At 42.8% G+C, this 18,555-nt stretch overlaps 1 protein-coding gene across 5 annotated transcripts; it reads left to right on the forward strand.

Annotated features, from left to right (window-relative positions):
- The first annotated feature begins 6,221 nt into the window (after window positions 1-6,221).
- si:ch211-180f4.1 (uncharacterized protein LOC100144405 homolog) lies at window positions 6,222-18,355 on the forward strand. 5 transcript variants are annotated; one of them, XR_006033029.1, is made up of 3 exons: window positions 6,222-6,480; window positions 14,537-17,350; window positions 17,716-18,355. XR_006033029.1 is itself a non-coding variant. In XM_042099306.1 (3 exons), exon 3 carries the CDS (start codon window positions 14,637-14,639, stop codon window positions 16,866-16,868), a length of 2,232 nt encoding a protein of 743 aa, XP_041955240.1. In that variant the 5' UTR covers window positions 6,222-6,480; window positions 12,617-12,662; window positions 14,537-14,636; the 3' UTR covers window positions 16,869-18,355. The 5 variants fall into 5 exon arrangements, 4 of the variants coding, with proteins under 4 accessions (XP_041955240.1, XP_041955242.1, XP_041955238.1 ...); XM_042099306.1 differs by adding an exon at window positions 12,617-12,662 and having other exon boundaries at window positions 14,537-18,355; XM_042099308.1 differs by having other exon boundaries at window positions 14,537-16,864; window positions 17,017-18,355.
- Window positions 18,356-18,555: the final 200 nt, after the last annotated feature.

The following is an 18,555-nucleotide window of genomic DNA, read 5'->3' on the forward strand; positions in this document are numbered from 1 at the left end:
TTTTGTTTCTTGGGGATTTACCCTTACTGGTGGTCTTTTTGAAGACTCATTATTGCACCCCTTATTAGCTTATGTCTGCATTAGTGCTTGTCTCAGTCGTCATGCCCTTTAGGTTGTCATCAAAATATATCAACAACGTACTCTCAGCACCCATCAAATCATTTGGGCTCAAAACTGTTGAAAGTTTTATGCTTCATTTTAATATACTTACAAAGTTACTGAAAATGAGATGTCTATGATGACAGGTTGCTGTATGTTGTGATTCCATTCCTTTTCCTCTTTGACTTGCTTTTCTATTTAAATGTCATGTGGGAGTATTCTCGTACGACCTGGTAAATCGCAACGTGTTGGCAAAAAAAACTTGCTATATGTGTATGTGCAAATGTATGTGGGATATCTCTTGACATGCGGAACGCAGATTCCTTTGAGAGTCTGCGTTTGAACCCCAAGACTCTGTTGCGAGTCGTTACGATCTGTTAGGCTTCTCCTTTCTTAACCCAGATGAGTGGTGCTCTCTGGGGTTTTATTTAGAGAGAAGGAGAAGTCCCTTTTTGTCTGATTTGTTTTGTTTGTTTATGAACTGTCCAAATACATTATATTTACTGGAAAAAAGAGAGACAAAACTATTTTTAATCTGCACATTCTACTTTGTTTGTGTATATGTTATAGATATTAATCTTGTTTTTTAAAGAAATACCTGGAACTAATGTTCAAGAAAAAAAGAATAAAACCTTATTTTGTTCTTTACATTGTTGATTAATTTATTTCATAATTCTTATGTGTTTGACATATTTGTTCTGTTACTTCGTAAACTCCCAAGACTTGCTTCCTCAACAATTAGTTTAAATTGAAAATTATAGAAATGATCCTACTCCATTGCCCGCTAACAATACCCCAGCCCAGCAAAATGGCACAAAATCTGACATGGCACATTTTAAACTTGAGAATCCCCCAAATAATTATGGCCTGCTCTGAAAAGTTGATTTTCTTCCGCTAAAAACAAACTTTAAAAAGCCATTTCAACTCATTTCAACTACAGTATGCCTGAATAATACAACTCAATCCCTGCTGGGAGAATTTAGTACCCCCACCCCACCCCCCCAAAACAATGCTAAAAATATCCAAGAGAAGCCCCCTCTGCCCGCTTCAAGAGTTTCCATCATGGATGTTGTCCTCTAGTTTTGGGGGTGGGGGCCGGTTCTGTCCCTCCAGGGTGAGAGGCAAGGTATTAATTAATGAGGGGGGGTTTAAGCAGAAGCACAGCAGGACCTCTGCACAATGTACTGATTAGCCAAACCCCAGAACACTCCCTTGAAACTAGTCTTTGATTCCGCTTGGCGGAGACTTTCAAAAAGAATGATGAAAGAGGCTCTTTTTAAAAATGCTTATCTGTTCCATATTCTGTGGCGGTGGAAGCGAACGATGGGCCTACTTATCTGACATTCTGTGTCGGCATTGGGAAGCTCTGGAGTATTTTCTTGTGTTGGGGAACCGATGGAGGGGGGGGGGGGGGCTGTGTCCCACTGTTGTTTTGCTGATGACGTCAACCCGTCTGACACATTTGCACAGACTGACAAGATTGCCATCATATCTAATTGATCTTATCTCCTGTGCTTGATCAATTTTATTGCCACTCGGACTGCTAATGGCCACTAATGTGCCAAGCTTCTGAGAACCACAAGATCCACTCTGCGATAGCATCAAACATAGCACAAAGTACCTACATTTATGGGCAAATATCTTACAGTGCTCAATTGAAGCTATCATTCACATGGAGGGCACCATTAGAATGGTCTTCGTTTCCCCAATTCAGCTGCCACACAAGACCTCTCTTTTGCATACCGAGACATACACCTGTGTGCCAGGAGTAAAGGTGTACAGGGTAAAACTGTTGTAGTATTTCAGATTCTTTTCTTTCAGTTCCTGACTGCCATCAGGTCATATGCACAGTTGCAGTAGCAACATGTCACTGCTGATTCCTTTGTTTCTTTTCAGTAGGCCAATACATTCTGTTGTTCTGCACTTCACTTGGATATCAAACTTGTGTCAGTCAGCATCCAGCAACAATAAGATAAACTACAGCAGCCCTCAGTACCATCACAGAGGGACTGAAAGCAGTTTTCCCTCATTTCCTCATACCATCAAAGGCCCCTCTGAGCCCTGACAGGGTCCACCTCCTCTCAATTAGTCTTCCCTTTTGGATAAAGCCTGAGAAAAAACACAAGCCTGAGAGAAAAGTAGTGTATTGCCACAAAGTTGAGCCAGATCTACTGTACATCTCTGAAGTGCTCCGGGAATGGTGTGCTGTTCAGGTTTCAGGTTACAGTGAGTAGTTTAATAGACCCGGGCGGCGCATCTTACGTAAGATGGATCGCAAAGCCCGCAGGGATGATATTAGCGCTGTCAGTACCCCGTATTAGGCAGAAGGAGGATGCATGGCCAAGACAGCAGCATTGCAATACCCTCTCGTCATGCGGTGATCTAAGGGATGAGGTGATTTAAACCACAGATTAAATTCTTGCTTTGTTTCACTGAAGCAGAGGTTAACTCAAATACACTAAAGTCAAAAGACAAATCAAAAGACAAAACAATGTATCTGATCAACCCAATTACTCAGCTGTCTCATTGTGATCCTGTGATGCTGTCTGTATAGTCTTCAGTGTCAGGGTGTGTGTAAATATATCTGAGTTTGACAGGTAGAGAAAATGAGGAAAATTGAGAGACTGGCCTATTTATAAAATACAGCTTAATAGTCTCACTTGTGGCAAAAAATCACTCCTTTTTCATCTTCTTTTGCCTAAATACAAACCACACTGGATCCAGCCACTCCTTTTGACAAGTTGTTGGTCCTTCCCCTTTAAGAGGCTTATATTTATTTTACACGACTTCAGCATTCCTTTGTCCTTTGGCATATACTGAATTACAATGACCTATTTCATCAATGTCCTTCGCTAATGAAGCAAGCGTGCCCTGCTCCAGTGCTCCCACTGCCATCGGAGCATGGCGTGGCCATATACGACACCACACATTTACATGTGTATATAGATACTCTATTCACCAGCTCTCGGTCTGAATATGATCAAAACCTCACTACGTGTCATGGTGCCTTTTGTCTTACAGTGTACCATCTATTTTTTTCCCTCTTTGAACTTTATTCTTTTTGTCCATTAGGGAAATTTCCGTTGCAATTTATCGTTACCTGAATATGGCTCAACAGTATGCAGGCTCATTCTTACAATGAATAAGTCAGTTGAGTTAAAGTTTAATCATAGAAAAGAAAGAACTCATAAATATGTGCATCACACATCTTTTTATCTGAACTAGATCAGCTGGAAAGTTTTAGTCATCGTGGACCCCATAGTGGTAGTGCTGTATAGCATGTTTCTCATAAAGCCTTTATTACAATGAAGAAATAATTAATAGCACCATATTTAGAGAAAGATAGTGAGATTGTTTGTGCTTCTAATATTCCATCTCTTAACAGAGATCTGCTTTTATTAAGATAAAAAAAAACTTAATTAAAAAAGAAAAATCTTAATTATAAATTAAGACTTAATTAAAAGTCTTAATAAAAAATATCCCTTATTGCAGGTTTAACACTTCAGTTCATTAACATTGATTTATTCATTGAATAATGTGAGTAAGATTCTATTTTTTGGATTGTATTAGAGTTCTCATTGGGGTAAAGTTGAATGCATTTGCGAAAATGAACAACCGTGAGCTTCATCATCAGAAAGCACTGATGGCTCAAACATACTGAAATTCATTCCTCTCGCTTAACCGTGTTAGTTAGGGACTGTAAAGTGTTACCCCTCTCGTGTTTTTCTGCAGTTGTTCTGATGTATGTAGGCAGATTATCTTTCCAACGGAAACGGTGTCCAATCAATGTACAAAACTTGTTTTTTTGTTGTTGTGAAAAACATGTCTTTAGTTATTTGATTAAGTAAAGTGCTTTCAGACACATTTTCAGACTTTCAGATCTCATGCGTCACCCCCTCAACTATTTTTTAGACTGTAAAATACACAAGTGATCTCTACTCATCCCACAGCCATTGTGACAGTCGTTGAGTCACTGAGAGGTCTTTAACACAATCTAAAATTCTTAGTAATGTCATAAACAAACAAATAAAATTATAGTTAATTAATACAATTCCATAGACAAACACCACTGCCCAACAAGTTGTCCAGTGAGTCATAAGCCTTGTTGTGGTCTGAGTGACGGTAAAGGAGGCCACTGTAATTGGGAAGAAAAAAACATGAGCGCATCAGCCCTGCTCTTGTCTGATGACTCAGCAGAAGCATGCTATAATGCCACGATCAATAGCTCCGAGCAGGCAGGGAGCAGGCCCAATGACAGCAGAACAATGCCGGGCCATGTCATCCTGCAGTGATAGTATGCTGTACATGACCATGAGGAGTGGAGTGTATGAGGGCTGCTGTGTTGTTATTTGCTTTGAGCACCTCTCAAAATGTCCCTTATGTATATTTGTAAAGTATAGACTGCACAGCTCGTCTGCTTTCTGAACCTGTGTGTGGTTTCATTATTGTTTTATATTAAAATGCAAACAAGTCTCTTTTCCCAAGGCTTGTGTTTAGGGTAATCCTTGGGGTAGTGCCACACACACACACACACACACACACACACACCAACACAAACACAAACACACACACTCTTTCTCTCTCTCTCTCACACACACACACACCAAAGTTCTATCCCAGCATGTCTCCACCATGGCTGTCTCAGTGGCTCAGTGGCTGCTGTGTCAGAAGTTGCTAAGACTGAGCCGGGGCGTTTGTGTGTCTCTATGTAAGCTGCAACGTGACTCTCCCGCAGGGGCAACCCTGCGCACCAGCCGGCACAATAAACTCCCATGTAGGGGCCTGAGGGGGAATTAATATTTGCCTGACTAATCCAACGTAATCCCGGATTTCAAGGGATGTGATTGTTTTTCACTCGGCGTGGCAGGGTGCTGAGATGCACGCCCAGGTCTCACACATCAGCGTGGGGTAGTGGGTGGGATGGAGACCGGGGGTGGGCTTGAGCTAAGCACAATTCAGAGATACTGGCCAGTATTTATTTTCATTGGTGTCTTTGAATTCTGTGTAGTGTAATTCTGGCAGTAGGACAAGCCTTGCTTAAAGAAATGGAACACACACGATTAGGGGTAAAACAGAACTAATGTTGTCATTAATTGTGTAGGCTGTGGCTTGGATTTGTGCAATTAATTGGTTGTGGACATTTTTGACAATGCCATTGCACAATACAGTAGCAGAGGCCATCACCTTTGGGAGATAAAACCAGTTTCAGAAAGAATTTTTTTTTTAAATATTTCATGCAGTGGTTCTAATACATTCATGTTGTCATTTTTCTCATGATACAAACTGACCCTCAGTCAATGGTTGAGAAATTCACTAACATTATTCACTAACAGCCCATGATTCCTAACAGCTCATGGGTTGGGGGTGGCGGGGCAGTTCATAATTATTCCTTAATTAAAATCATTACATTTGAAATATGGATTACATTTTGATTATGGTTTGAAGAGATTTTTGGGTCAACATAACAGTGATGATGGAAGAATTTGGTCAAGAGGGCTATCTTAATTTTCTCATTCATTCAAATAGAATTATGTCAGCCAACAGTCACAATTAAAAGATCAGAATACATAAGGGTCTTTCCTACTTGTAATGTTTCATATGGCTACAAATGTTTGTCAATAATGGTTTTATTAATTTAGCGCTGAAATTACACATTATTGAACGTTAAAGGTTAGTCCATCTCGCCTTTAGTAGTTGTATTCCATATATCACCACTGTGGTGCTAAGGGCAAAAGCTGCAGGCTAAATATCTCAGTAACTGTGTCAGAGTCATCGCCTATTTTCAATCCTGACCTACAATATTCTTACTCATTTTATGAAACCGAATGCCTACGTAGCTGACATCATCGCTTGACAACATGTTTTAATTCCCACACTGCAGCAGGAACGGTAAACCCTAATAACAAAACGAAAAACTAGACCATTACATCATTCCAACGGGATAGACTGATAAGCTTTTTTATACCTCATTGGTTAAGAGCAGCGACCTGGCGATACTATTGGTTCAACTTCAATAACACGTCGAATTCTACTGGAGAAGAACAGGGTCCTGGAGATGTTACTGGTTAACGACATAGTGATGAGCGGGGGTGAGAGGCGTGCACATTCAGGCGCGCAGTCTGCTTCAAATACAGTGGGAACCACACACAGGACAGGTTGAGGTAGCCTACATCAGTGAGCGGACCTGGAGTCAGATCTTGTACCCCCTGACTGCGGTTCAGAAAATCGTGACCGGTAGGGAGCTTACACATGCATGCTTCAAGCGGTCTTCCATCAACAAAAGGATATGCCACCACTGGCAAATTAGTCCGCACTGAGGATTTCCAAGCGAAAGAGGACCAAGGAATCTCCTCAGTTGGACTCCGCCTGCATTTGCCGGAGGTAAGGGCGTTACTTCGAGCATTTTAATGGACATTGTAATTCTGATTTACAGTCAATCGCACAGTGTTTATTTCAATGGAAAAAGCAAAAAGTTGCACAATACTTTGATTTTCTCTATTGTCTGCAGCGATTCCTCATTGATTAACCTGCTCTAGCGCTCGTGTGGGCGCATGCAGATGACAGTGAGCGCCTAGGATTTGGTACTTTGATCTCAAGTTTGATGTCTGTCAAGTGCAGCGCCTGTGCTTTTTACTGCCTCTCCTTCAAGTGATACAACATTTAATGAAATGTCCCCCCTGGCATTTCTCCTAATGATCTCCAATGTAAAAATAACAGTTATGTAGGCTATTTATTTATGTAGCTATGTATTTCACATTTCACAGACAGTTTGTCTCTTAGCTTTAAACAAATCTTTTTAGATTCAGATTCAGTAGCCTGATATAAATGTCTTGGCGTGCCTGTGTTTACCATCATTACTAATAACTGCATTAAATTACTAAAATTGTTGGTGATAAGTCAACAAAATGTTTCTCTTCATGAAATTGGCATTAGATACATAGTTGGGTGTACCTACTTAAATGGTTTCAACTTACCAGGGGCATTCACCATCAGAAGTTCACAATCATACTTTTTCAGGATAAAGTAATGATTTGCGCCATGTTCTTCACATGTCATTGTGAACACCCCAAAATGTGTTAGATGTTATGCTAGGACCTGTTTGGTGAAAAAGGTGGAAATGTTGTTGTTACCAATCTCGAGCTATCTCATTGACAGCTACGCCACCGCCAGTGCTCACAATAGATCTTCTGCTCCCACAGCAACTAGGGAGCCAAGCGCTCCTGCTACTATCTCTGTGGGGGTTGCTGGAGATGACAGTAAAAGTACAAAAACAAACTGCCGCCTACCACCCTCCATCTTTTTTTCCCTCCCTTTGTAGCTGCTTGCCATCTGCATAGGGGCGCTCAGAAACGCTTCATCACACACACACACACACATACACACACACACACACACGCACACACACACGCACACACACATACACACACACACACACACACACACACACACACACACACACACACACGCACACACGCACACACACGCGCACACACACATACACACACAGACACATACACACTCTCTCTCTCTCTCTCACCCTCACTCTCTCTCTACCCCTGTGCCTTCCTCCCTCTCTCTCTATCTCTATCTTTCTCTCTCCCCCTCTCTCACTGTCATGCACCCTCTAATGACAGGACCTTGATGCAGGCACATCCCACCAGATGTGTGTCCTGGCACAGGGCTCCCTATTTCGGTCTCATTTTTATAAAACGCTAATGGCCACCTGATTTCACTTCCACTAACAGGACTGATGCACCTGTGTGTGTGTGTGTACACACTGTGTCTGTATCAAACAATCTGTGTGCTTTTCAACGGCCATGGATGTGTAACAGAGATGTTGATTATAATAGTTGAACATTACAGTTTACCGGAGCTTTTTTGAATCAAGTTTTTTTATGACACTTCAAAGATCTCAACTCCTATTAGGGATGTAAACTTTGCTCACACTATTGTGTGCCTTTTCACCTGGCATTTTGATATAATAATATTTTTGTCCATGATGCGAGTGACAATGACTAAGAAGAAAATTGAAGTACAGATTTAGGTGGACAGACCATAGTTCCTTATGACCTTTTGTGATCAACCTTATGCCACTTAGCTGTTAACTGTACCTCGAGCCACTGCCGGAGGTGTAATGGCTACATATAGAAGTGGCTTTGGCATGAATGTTTTTAGTCACAAAGAGCTACACTTAGGTGAGAAGGGGAGGCTCTTGAAGCCTATTTTCGCCCTGATAATTTGCGGGAGTAAGTGTTGCAGAGGACTGACATTACTGAAATGTTAATGCTGCTTAGCTCGGTTAGTGCACACAGTGTGATGATTCACCACTATAACAAGCCTCCAAGTGCACACCCTCCCTAAATGTATACTCTCTCACCAGCTGGAGTGGTGGAAGGTTAGGGCATCCTCTGTACTTTGCCTCAAAAACAGAACTGTAGAGGGCTTTGCTTGGTGGAGTACCCTGTGTGTGTGTGTGTGTGTGTGCACGCACATGTTTTGTAGTGCTATTATATGAAGTTCTCACAGTTAATCATTTAAAGCCTGGAGTGTCAGTGGCTGGTGTTGGATTGAATTTTGTGTCAGGTCTCACACACATGCTCTTGTTGCAGCTCTAAGTATTACTTTTAGCAAACAGGAAATAAGAAAATGCCAGTGCTGGATGTGCAGACATACTGTACACAGTTCAGTCAGATGCTCAATCTCCTATTAGCCAAGATTCAGAGGAGTTCTTTGTACTCAAGCACAGAAACAATGAGCATTAAACAATACCACGTTTTACACAACACAGATCCACATATCCTATCATACTTCATAATCCATGTTGCATATGGTTTATACATTTGGTATAATTGATTATTGCTTTAAATGAAATGTGATCATCATTGGATTTGCTCCTACAGTAGAGAGGGAGGTGAGTGAGAGTGTCAGTGCTTTTATGTCCCCAGAACAAATGAACAAATGAAAAGCTGCGAGGCATGTCCTTGAGCCAGACTTCTCCCTCCCTGGAGTGATGCTCTTTAATTCGAGCTATCTGCAGCATCTCTTTGTCTGTGTGTCAGCGCACTTTATCTACCCATCCCAGTGCATCCCTATCTACCTTATCAAAACTGATTTCCCCCCCCCTCTTTTTCTCAGAGCATAAAACAGAAGGAGGGAGTGTGAAGATCCAAAAGATAGGGACGGGAAGTATTCACAAGACAAGGAAGAGAGAGAATGTAGGTGAAGGAGAAGGAGAACATTAAACAGAACTGTATTATCAGTCACAGGCAGCAAAGTCATTACATGAAGTTACTTTGTCAAACAACTTTGTTTAATTAATACCTTAAATGTAAGGAGAGATTTGGAGAATTGGTTAATATAATTTTATACCAGACAGTTTTGTACCTCGCATGGTATTTCAGTTCAAATTGCAATTGTTACTGATACGTGGGACATTTTGAACTGAAGCCCAGATGAAAGTAAATGATTTTGGAAGTCAAATGTATTAATTGTACATATATTGTTCATAAATGTGGGGGCTTAAACTGTGGTCATCCATATTTTATCTGATGTGCAGCTGTGCATTAAATGGCTGGAAGGCAGTTCACTCTGCATTTAGAGTAAAGAGTAAAATAAGTCAAGAACGGAATTTTAAGTGTTTTGGAAAGATGCTTACGCTGGCATTTCTCTTAAGACACTCGGTCCCTGTGTCCATTTGGAGCAGCTTCTAAAAGCACTCTTGCTCTCTGCTCATGTGCTGGCTACAAATACAGCGGCTCCTATCTGGCTGGGCGAGAGTGCACTTTATACTGACCCCGCAGCATATTGGTCTGCTGGTGTGCTGCTGTTTTTTAAATTTATTTTGCATCAAGACTCTAATGCAACAGCTGATACATTTTTAGAGAAGACCTGATCAGATCAGAGTTTCACATCGACATCCAATAACAAGTGATGATGTGCTTTGGTATACTTTATTTGGCCTCTTGCTTAAAGGAACAAAAAGCCTAACAGGAAAAAAAAGAGCATTTGCACATTTTCAGAATTTAGGTTTAACTAAAGATGCCAATCAAGGTTTCCGTGACCTAAGGTTGACTTTGGTATCCATCAGTTGAAGTATTGAGAAGGCTAAATAAGGAAGCTTCTGTCACATGGGAACGTAGTCGCATCTATCGAGGGTGTTGACAAACCGTGAAGCCCCAGCCACTACCTCTCTTTCACGTCAATTAACAGCTGGTTTGTGCGCTCCGTACAAAAAGCCAGGGATGAAAATTAAAGACCTGCCTGCAGTACTCTCAATAATTAATAAGTCAGCCATGAATTTTTCATCACATCCAATGCGTTTGCAAATGTGGGCAGATGCAGCAAAGCCCAGCGTAAAGGAAGGAAGCACCATTTTACAGAGGAGTGATGAGAGTGTAATCAATACAGTTCCCATGCGTGAGTGGCCAGAGGTCTTTAGCACAATCTCTCCGCAAGTCTCAATAAATCATTCAGTTGAATAAGCAGTGTTTTTTTTTTAAATACTGGTATTGAGGTTGCCAGTCGCATGGTGGTACTTTCTATTGCGGCTTTTTATTTGTTGTCTTGGTTACATTCATTTGTTGAGTTGAAGGCCGTAGCAACGAGCTCCTAATGTGTTAGTTCTACTCAGTGGTTGTTAGCAAGAGAATCAAGCGTGACAGCTTGAAGGTATAGAGCTAGTTTGAGAACTTCACATTGGTCGTGTCAACATCTGGCTTGATAATCTTGCTTAAATTAAAAGGCGTGCCTTGAAAAAGCACTTTGCTCAGTCAGTGAGCTGAATTCAACATTAAGGATGCACATCGCCTGCTAACATCTGGCTTAGTTCTGTGCTGGAAACAGTTCAAGGTTACTCCATGTTTTTATAAGTAAAAATAGAATTGTATTTAACAGATCTAACTCTCATGAATCCATTTTTCTTTCCTTGGTAATTCAAGGCTCTCAGGATTCTCATTCTCATTATATCATAGAGGCCTTGCTTCTTTTTGTTGGTGGGGTTGTTTGTGAATAAAAGGCAGTGGAGTTGGCTATGGAGTTATGGAGCTATAAAGGACAGCAGCCCTCACGTAGACACTGGGAGACTTCACAGAAGGGAACAGATGTTGCTCTGATGCCGATTTGTCTTAGAGTAAGTTTAAGTGAAATGTTGAAGGTCATGGATTTTTGCTCTGTTTCAAAGACAAAAGCAATTGGTTGACAGAGACATGACGATACATGACAGCTTGATTCATTTCTTTTTAGATGGCTATCAGACCTGCCAGTCAACACAAACTCTAAGCAAATGCATTATATCATTATCGCAATAGTGCTTGTGGCTGCATTTAATTTACACGTAGTAGCCTAACCTGCTATATAAGCATCTCCTGTTAATTAACAATGCACAGACATCCCATTAAGTTGGTATTACATTTAATTTAGCATCACATTATTTTTATATTGCCTATTGCTCATTCTTTCATAAGCATCTTGCATTAGACAGCATTTGTTTCACAGCAAATTCATTTTCGGTTCTGTAATGAATTTCAAATGCACTACGCCCTTCCCCATTCACATCACTGTGTCCGTGTTTGAGCGAGCGTAGCGAACAGTCTCACTGAGACCCAAGTCAGTGAAAACCCCCTCTACCCTAGCCCCACACTCACACACAGTCTCACACGCACACACACACACACACACACACACACACACGCACACACCCCACACCCTCTCTTCCCTGCCCCCCTTCACCCCGGGGGCTGCTTTCCTTTTTTCCCCACTTCCTGTCAGGTTGCCATGGCATCAGGCAAGGTGGCCCCATTTCCTGCCGTCCTCAGAGGGGTCTGCGGGGGTTAGCGTCCTGAGCGGGACCGCGTGCGCTAATGCGATCAGACAGGCGTGGTGGGGACTGTCACACATCCACATCCCGGACAGACGGGGAGGGAGGAAGGGAGGTAAGGGAGAGGGGGTTTGCTGGAGAGTATGGGGAGGGCATGGGATAGGGTTGTTGGTGGTAGTGGGAGGTCTGCTGATTAGCCGCCACTGTCGGCTATGGGGTTGGGAAGACTCCGCCATCCACAGTGTCCGCCATCCACAGTGTGCTGCTTCCTTGGACGTTCTGGTCCTCTCACTCTAGGGGGGTATAACTAACCCGGGGAGGTTACATATTTGTCTCGTTCTGGGAAGCTAGGAGAGGAGAGGAGAAGGGAGGGGAGGGACGAGTGAGTGAGAGAGTGGGGGTTGGACAGGTGCAAGAATCTCCTGTCTGCTCAGCTCCCAGCACAGGCGCTCATTAGGAGCCATTAAGCCCCTCTCCTCCTGGCTTGGATCTCTTTGAGCTGCAGTGGGGAGAGTACATGGTCCCAGGCAGAGACAGCCAGGGATGCAGGGGCTACGGGTTCAGGATGGTTCCCTTGCTGTGGGGTCCTGCGCAGTCCTCTCTAAAGCTGAAGCATGCTTTACTCTCCATCACATTGACACTGCTGCTCATCTCTCTCTCTCTCTCTCTCCCTCCTCTCCTCCCTCTTTCTCCCTGATGCAGGTCTCGTGAGAGTCAATTTGTGTGCCTTGGTTGAGAGGAATAAGGGGTAATTATTCTTGTATTTGAATATTTTTTTCTCCCCATTTTAATTTTGTGTTTCATTCTGTAAGGCCCATGTATGTGATCAGGCACTATGTGTTATGTATGTGTGTGTGTGTGAGTGTGCGTGTGTTCATACGTGTGTCCATGTACCCGATTTTGTTCAGAGGATTTCAAACAAGGCTGTCATGCGAGCGTTTCCACAGGCTGAACAGATTAAAAGCCGGGGAGACTCAGACGCAGCGCTGCACGTCTTTTTTAATCGCCATCCTCTGCCACCCCCCACCACACCAATAGCTAATGGAGACAAAGCATGTGCATATGCTGGCGTGGCGTTGTCTCTGGCAACACCATTGACAGCACAAGGTCTTCTGGGAAAGAGGATTGATTAGGGAGAGGTCCTGCACTCACCCTCCTCCCTCTCTCTCTGCCAGTGACCTCTGTAATGACCAAATACTTCAGCAGCAGGCTCACTGTTTAATATACACACAAACTCACGTCAGCAGCACCCAGTGGGCAACAGGGCTCATAAATTAGTTACAGTTTAAAGGGCTTAGATGGGAGGATGTCTCAGAGCCTTATCCAAAAAACATCTATGTTGTCTACCTGGGCACTCCTAAGTGTCCCGGACTCTTATTGTGCAGAAAAAGAAGACGCTGTTACTTGTGATTGCATCATGGCAGCTTCTCTCTAAGTGTCCCGAAGGCTCAGGGGAGATTTATTGTCCGCATCAGGCACTTTGCCAAATGTTAAATCTTCTTTTGAAGTGATGTTATTGGTACATGGTCATAATGAGTGAGGAAGGCAGCTTAAACATATAAACATCTGCTCACTGTTGTTTCCTTAACCCTTAAAGGTGTAGGTTTTTGAACGTTCTAAGTTCCGCAACAATTGAAGGTTCTAAAATTCTATGTTGAATTCAATGAACCCAGAAATTCTTTAGAACGTTCATTTCTCAACATTTCCGTACACCAGTGTGACGGTACTCCTTTAAGGGTTAAACATGCCAGCATCGTTGAATTGCTGAAATAAGCTGTCAAGTTGTTTTACCCCCCCCCCCTATGAATTCATAGTCGTGACCCATGTGCCCACTTTATGAAATGAGCGGTCGGGGAAAAAATCTTTCCAATAGCCGCCTTCCAACACCTTTCAAGTGCTACCAGCCTCCCACTGTCTTTTTACACCCTGCCAGTAACATTTGGCTCATTAGTGTAGAGTGGCAATAGCTGGAAGACCGCACGCTAATGCTAACATTTGCTTCTTAGCTCCTAGACACCACACCAGACACGTTTCATGTTGACATGGGACTGAGGGGAAAAGTTTTTTATAGATTTAAATGAACAAGTCTTCCTTCACACATATCCTATGTATGAAACTAACTCACTGCTCTTCACTCACTGCTGGATTTGTATTTCTTTTGTACGGTATGTTTCACCAGTATATGGCTCTCTTACAGATGCCATTTTTTTTTCTTCTTCTTTTAACAGAACTGGTGTCTGCAGTTTTCTCTCACCTTTGTACTTACAGGCTCCTGGGGGACTATAAGACAGAATGGTTATGAGATCACGCAGTTCTCTAGGTGCACAGAGACAGACAACACCAAAACCCAGCCTCTTTGATCAGAATTTTCTTTCATGTTCCTGTTGACAGTGGCATTTGCATTTGAGAGAACATGATCCAAAGCATATTCATGTGATTAAAATATATTTTGAACAAGATAAAAGATTTAGAAACATTTGTTGATAAAATAAGAAGATGAGAATTTGTGATTATTAAATGAATGAATGAAGCAAACACACATGTATTGACAATGTTTGTTATTGTTTGTTATTGTGTAACAATAAGGATAATGTTGTTGTTTTTGTTTTTGTTTTCTGCCAGGACTGGATGACAGAGCCGCTTTCACACCCTCCCATCTTAGGTCACCTTGCCATCTGTGAAGACTAAGTCACTGCTTGAAACAGTTTTAAAGAGGTTCACCATGAAGAGAACTGTCGTCCGTTCTTCACTCTTCGCATGGCTTCTGCTTGCAATGACTCATTGCTCCCTGGTGGGTTCCTTCTGCCCGCCGCAGTGCGTGTGTGAAACCCGTCCCTGGTACACTCCGCAGTCTGTGTACCACCAGGCCAAAACGGTGGACTGCAACGAGCTCCATCTGAGCCATGTCCCGTGGAATATTTCGGGAGACACTCAAGTGTTGCTCCTCCAAAGCAACAACATTTCCTCCGTGACACAGGAGCTGCAGCGGCTGGTCAATCTCACCGAGCTGGATCTCTCCCAGAACCACTTCACCCGCATCAAAGACATCGGCCTGACTCCGCTGACGCAGCTTGTCACGCTCTACCTTGAGGAGAACCAGCTGAAAGAGCTTCCGGATTACAGCCTCAAGGAACTGGTGAATTTAGAGGAGCTGTATGTGAATCACAATCAGATATCCTCCATTGGCCCCAAAGCCTTCTCAGGCTTGGTGAACCTTCTGCGTCTTCACCTCAACTCCAATAAGCTGGTAGCTATTGATAGCCAATGGTTTGAATCGCTTTCCAATCTGGAGATCCTGATGATTGGAGAAAACCCAATCCTGGGGTTGCAGGATATGAGTTTCTATCCACTATCCAAGCTGCACAGTCTGGTGCTCGCTGGCATGGGGCTTATGGATGTACCGGCGGGGGCATTCCAAGGTTTGGAATACCTTGAGAGTCTCTCCTTCTTCGATAACAAGTTAACGGCAGTACCAAAGGACGCTTTACGCGTTCTCCCGAATCTCAAGTTCTTGGATCTCAACAAGAACCCCATCACTCGGGTGCAGGAAGGAGACTTTCGAGACTTCCCCCACTTGGAGGAGCTGAGCCTCAACAACATGGAGGAGTTGATCGCTGTGGAGAAGGGAGCTTTCGCAAACCTTCCCGAGATGGCCAAACTGGAGCTCTACAACAACCCTCACTTGTCCTACATAGATCGCGGTGCTTTTTTGGATGTGGATGGACTTCGCACTTTACTGATCCACAACAATGACATTAGCCTGTTGCCTCATGAGATTTTAGGCTCTTTCCCCAACCTGGATGAAGTCAGCCTTCACAGTAACCCACTCAGGTGTGACTGTCTGTCAAACTGGGGACCGGTCCTAGGCAACCAATCCACACTCAAACTGCTCGAATCCCAAATCACCCTGTGTGCCTACCCTCCTCATCTGATTGGACGTTCACTCCAGGAAGTGGTCACAACCAATTGGAATGTGGTTAGCAACACCTGCCTCCCTCAGATCTCCCTCCACACCTTCCCTCCCCAGCTCAATGTGTCAGGTGGTCAACCTTTGACCTTAGAGTGCTGGGCTTTTGCTGACCCTGCACCTCAGTTCTATTGGGTGACCCCCACAGGGGACAAGGTGACCTCCGAGGTCATCGCATCACAGATGATTAATGGCAGCAGTGCCAAGAAGCACCGGCTCCAGGATCAAGGTGCTTTGGAAATCCTCCATGTTGAGCCCGAGGACGCCGGTCTCTACACCTGTGTGGCGTGGAACGCTGAAGGAGCAGACACACGGAGCGTCATGGTGTTCGTGGAAAGGAGTGAGGGTGGCAGCGGCCGACACAGCTTTGGTGGTCCAGCCTTCAGGAACACCACGGGAGCTCTGGTTGTGCTGGCCAAGATCATTCACGCCCAGTCAGTGGTGTTAGAGTGGAAGCTGAACGCCCCCACGTCCCATCTTGGCTACGAGGTCACCCAGCCTAAGTGGGTCAGCGCAACAATGAAGATCGACAACCCGCACATCAGCTACTCCACCAAGGTCCCTGTGGATGTCCAGGAGTACAACCTCACTCACCTGCTGCCCTCGACCCTGTATACAGTGTGTCTGACCATGGCGGCCACTGAGCTGCAGACGCAGCACTCCTGCATTAACGTCACCACCAAGGAGGCCAGCTTCGCCGTGGAGATGGTTGCCCAGCCGACCAACGTTGCCTTGGCAGCCGTCATGGGGTCCATGTTTGCCATCTGCATTATGGCCCTGCTGGTCTTCTACATGGGGCGACGCATGAAGCAAAAATCCTGCCACCACTCTCTAAAGAAGTACATGCAGCATGCCACATCTATTCCTCTGAACGAGCTCTACCCACCTCTAATCAACCTGTGGGAAAACGAGACTGAGAAAGAAAAAGAGGGCTCAGTTGATTCACAGAACTCACAGATCGACACGTCAAAGACTTACATGTGGTAGGTCGGACTTGCAGGGTTAGTTGGAAAAACAAAAAGGACGTTCACAAATGGCTTATGTATTGTATTAAAAAAACATTTATCTAATAACAAAAATGTCTTTGTGAACAAATGATATATGTATTTTTAGACTGTATATCTCTTTTTTGCAGACACACACTTTGAGTTGAGCAGTTGCATTTGCTTCCAGCTGTAATGGAGAGAACTAGCTGTGAAACCCATGGCCAAAAATACACTCACGCAGCACAGAGATTTGTATTTTTTGAGTGACATCGTTCCATTCAGCATGCAGAGCATTTATTACTTATACGCTTACGCTTGTTCATGGAATTATATTTATTTGTAATTTAAGCGTTTCTACCAAAACAGGTAAAACTTGACTGCAAAGGCAGGTCGTCACATCTCACAGGGGTAAAGATGGTTCCAAATCACTGTATAGGACCCTTAGCATGTTTTTGCATGTTCTCCTTGTGCTCATAGCCTACAGTGAGTCCTACCTTCCTTTCTTACCTTCTTTAACCTCTTCAAGACCACAAGGTGATATTTTGTACACTACACTTTTTACACTACAATTAGTTTATGACTAATCCTGACAGCTGGAAACCACAAGCCAAGTGTAATAATATAAGCATCTTCAAAACAATGCTCAAAAATATCAGGTGAAATAAACATATGATATGCAAAAGAGATCTTTCTCATTTGTTTCTCTTTAATTTGGATCAAGTGATTTTGATTTGCCATTGTCCATCCAGCTGCAGTATGATTTGGCTATAATTAATTGTGATATTCTATATTTGATTGTGAACGTCAACATTAGCTGCATTGACTGAAAGTGGTATTTTGTTTTTCAGTAAATCTATCTGGAGTTTCATATGCAGATCAACTGAAGCACACCCATCTAGACTGCTGCATATCCAAAAACGTATTGCTAAACCAGTGTTATATAATGTTCAAAAATAGCTGTTATCATGTACTTTCTCAGACGGACTGTTAAAAACAAGGCACCCGCAGTATATGCTTATTTTGGCTTATTATATTATTGGTCTCAGTTGGCTTTTTATCCAAGCATTAGAAGCTTATTTTTGTGTTGTACTTTGTACAAATTATCATCATACATAATTTGAGATGTTTTATATTATTTATTTATTTATTTATTTATTTGCTTTATTATTGGCCTTCTAATGTCAGTACTTCACACCTGAAACAATTGCATTTTTATTACCTTTCAGCTGTAGTGCTATGAAAATGTCATCAGCTTTCATTTAAAAATGCCTGTCAGGCACATGTGCCCTCTACTGGTCAAACATCCTGATGTCCAAGATAAACTGATGATTTGTTGTGACAGAATAACAGGGTATTTTATATTAGAGAATCTATTGTAATATTTTATTCAAGTAAAGTAATAATCTACACTTGATCTTTGTCAAATAGTTGAGATGTGATGGTGTATGCTGTACTTTTAGAACAAATAAACAACCACTGCAAATGTTGTGTTCTGCTTGTGAATGGTTTTGATTGGTACATTTGGGTTTGGGTGAACCACACCATCTTAAGGATATTTTGATACAGTAGAACAAACAATAAATGCAAATAAAACAATGAGAACAGAGAAATGTGTGTTAAAGTTGGCAATCAAACACTGCAAAGGCTTTGTTAGCATAGTAGGGCTTAAGCAAAAGGACACTGATGCT

Source organism: Alosa sapidissima, chromosome 7, assembly GCF_018492685.1.
Source record: "Alosa sapidissima isolate fAloSap1 chromosome 7, fAloSap1.pri, whole genome shotgun sequence".
Lineage (NCBI taxonomy): Eukaryota > Metazoa > Chordata > Actinopteri > Clupeiformes > Clupeidae > Alosa > Alosa sapidissima.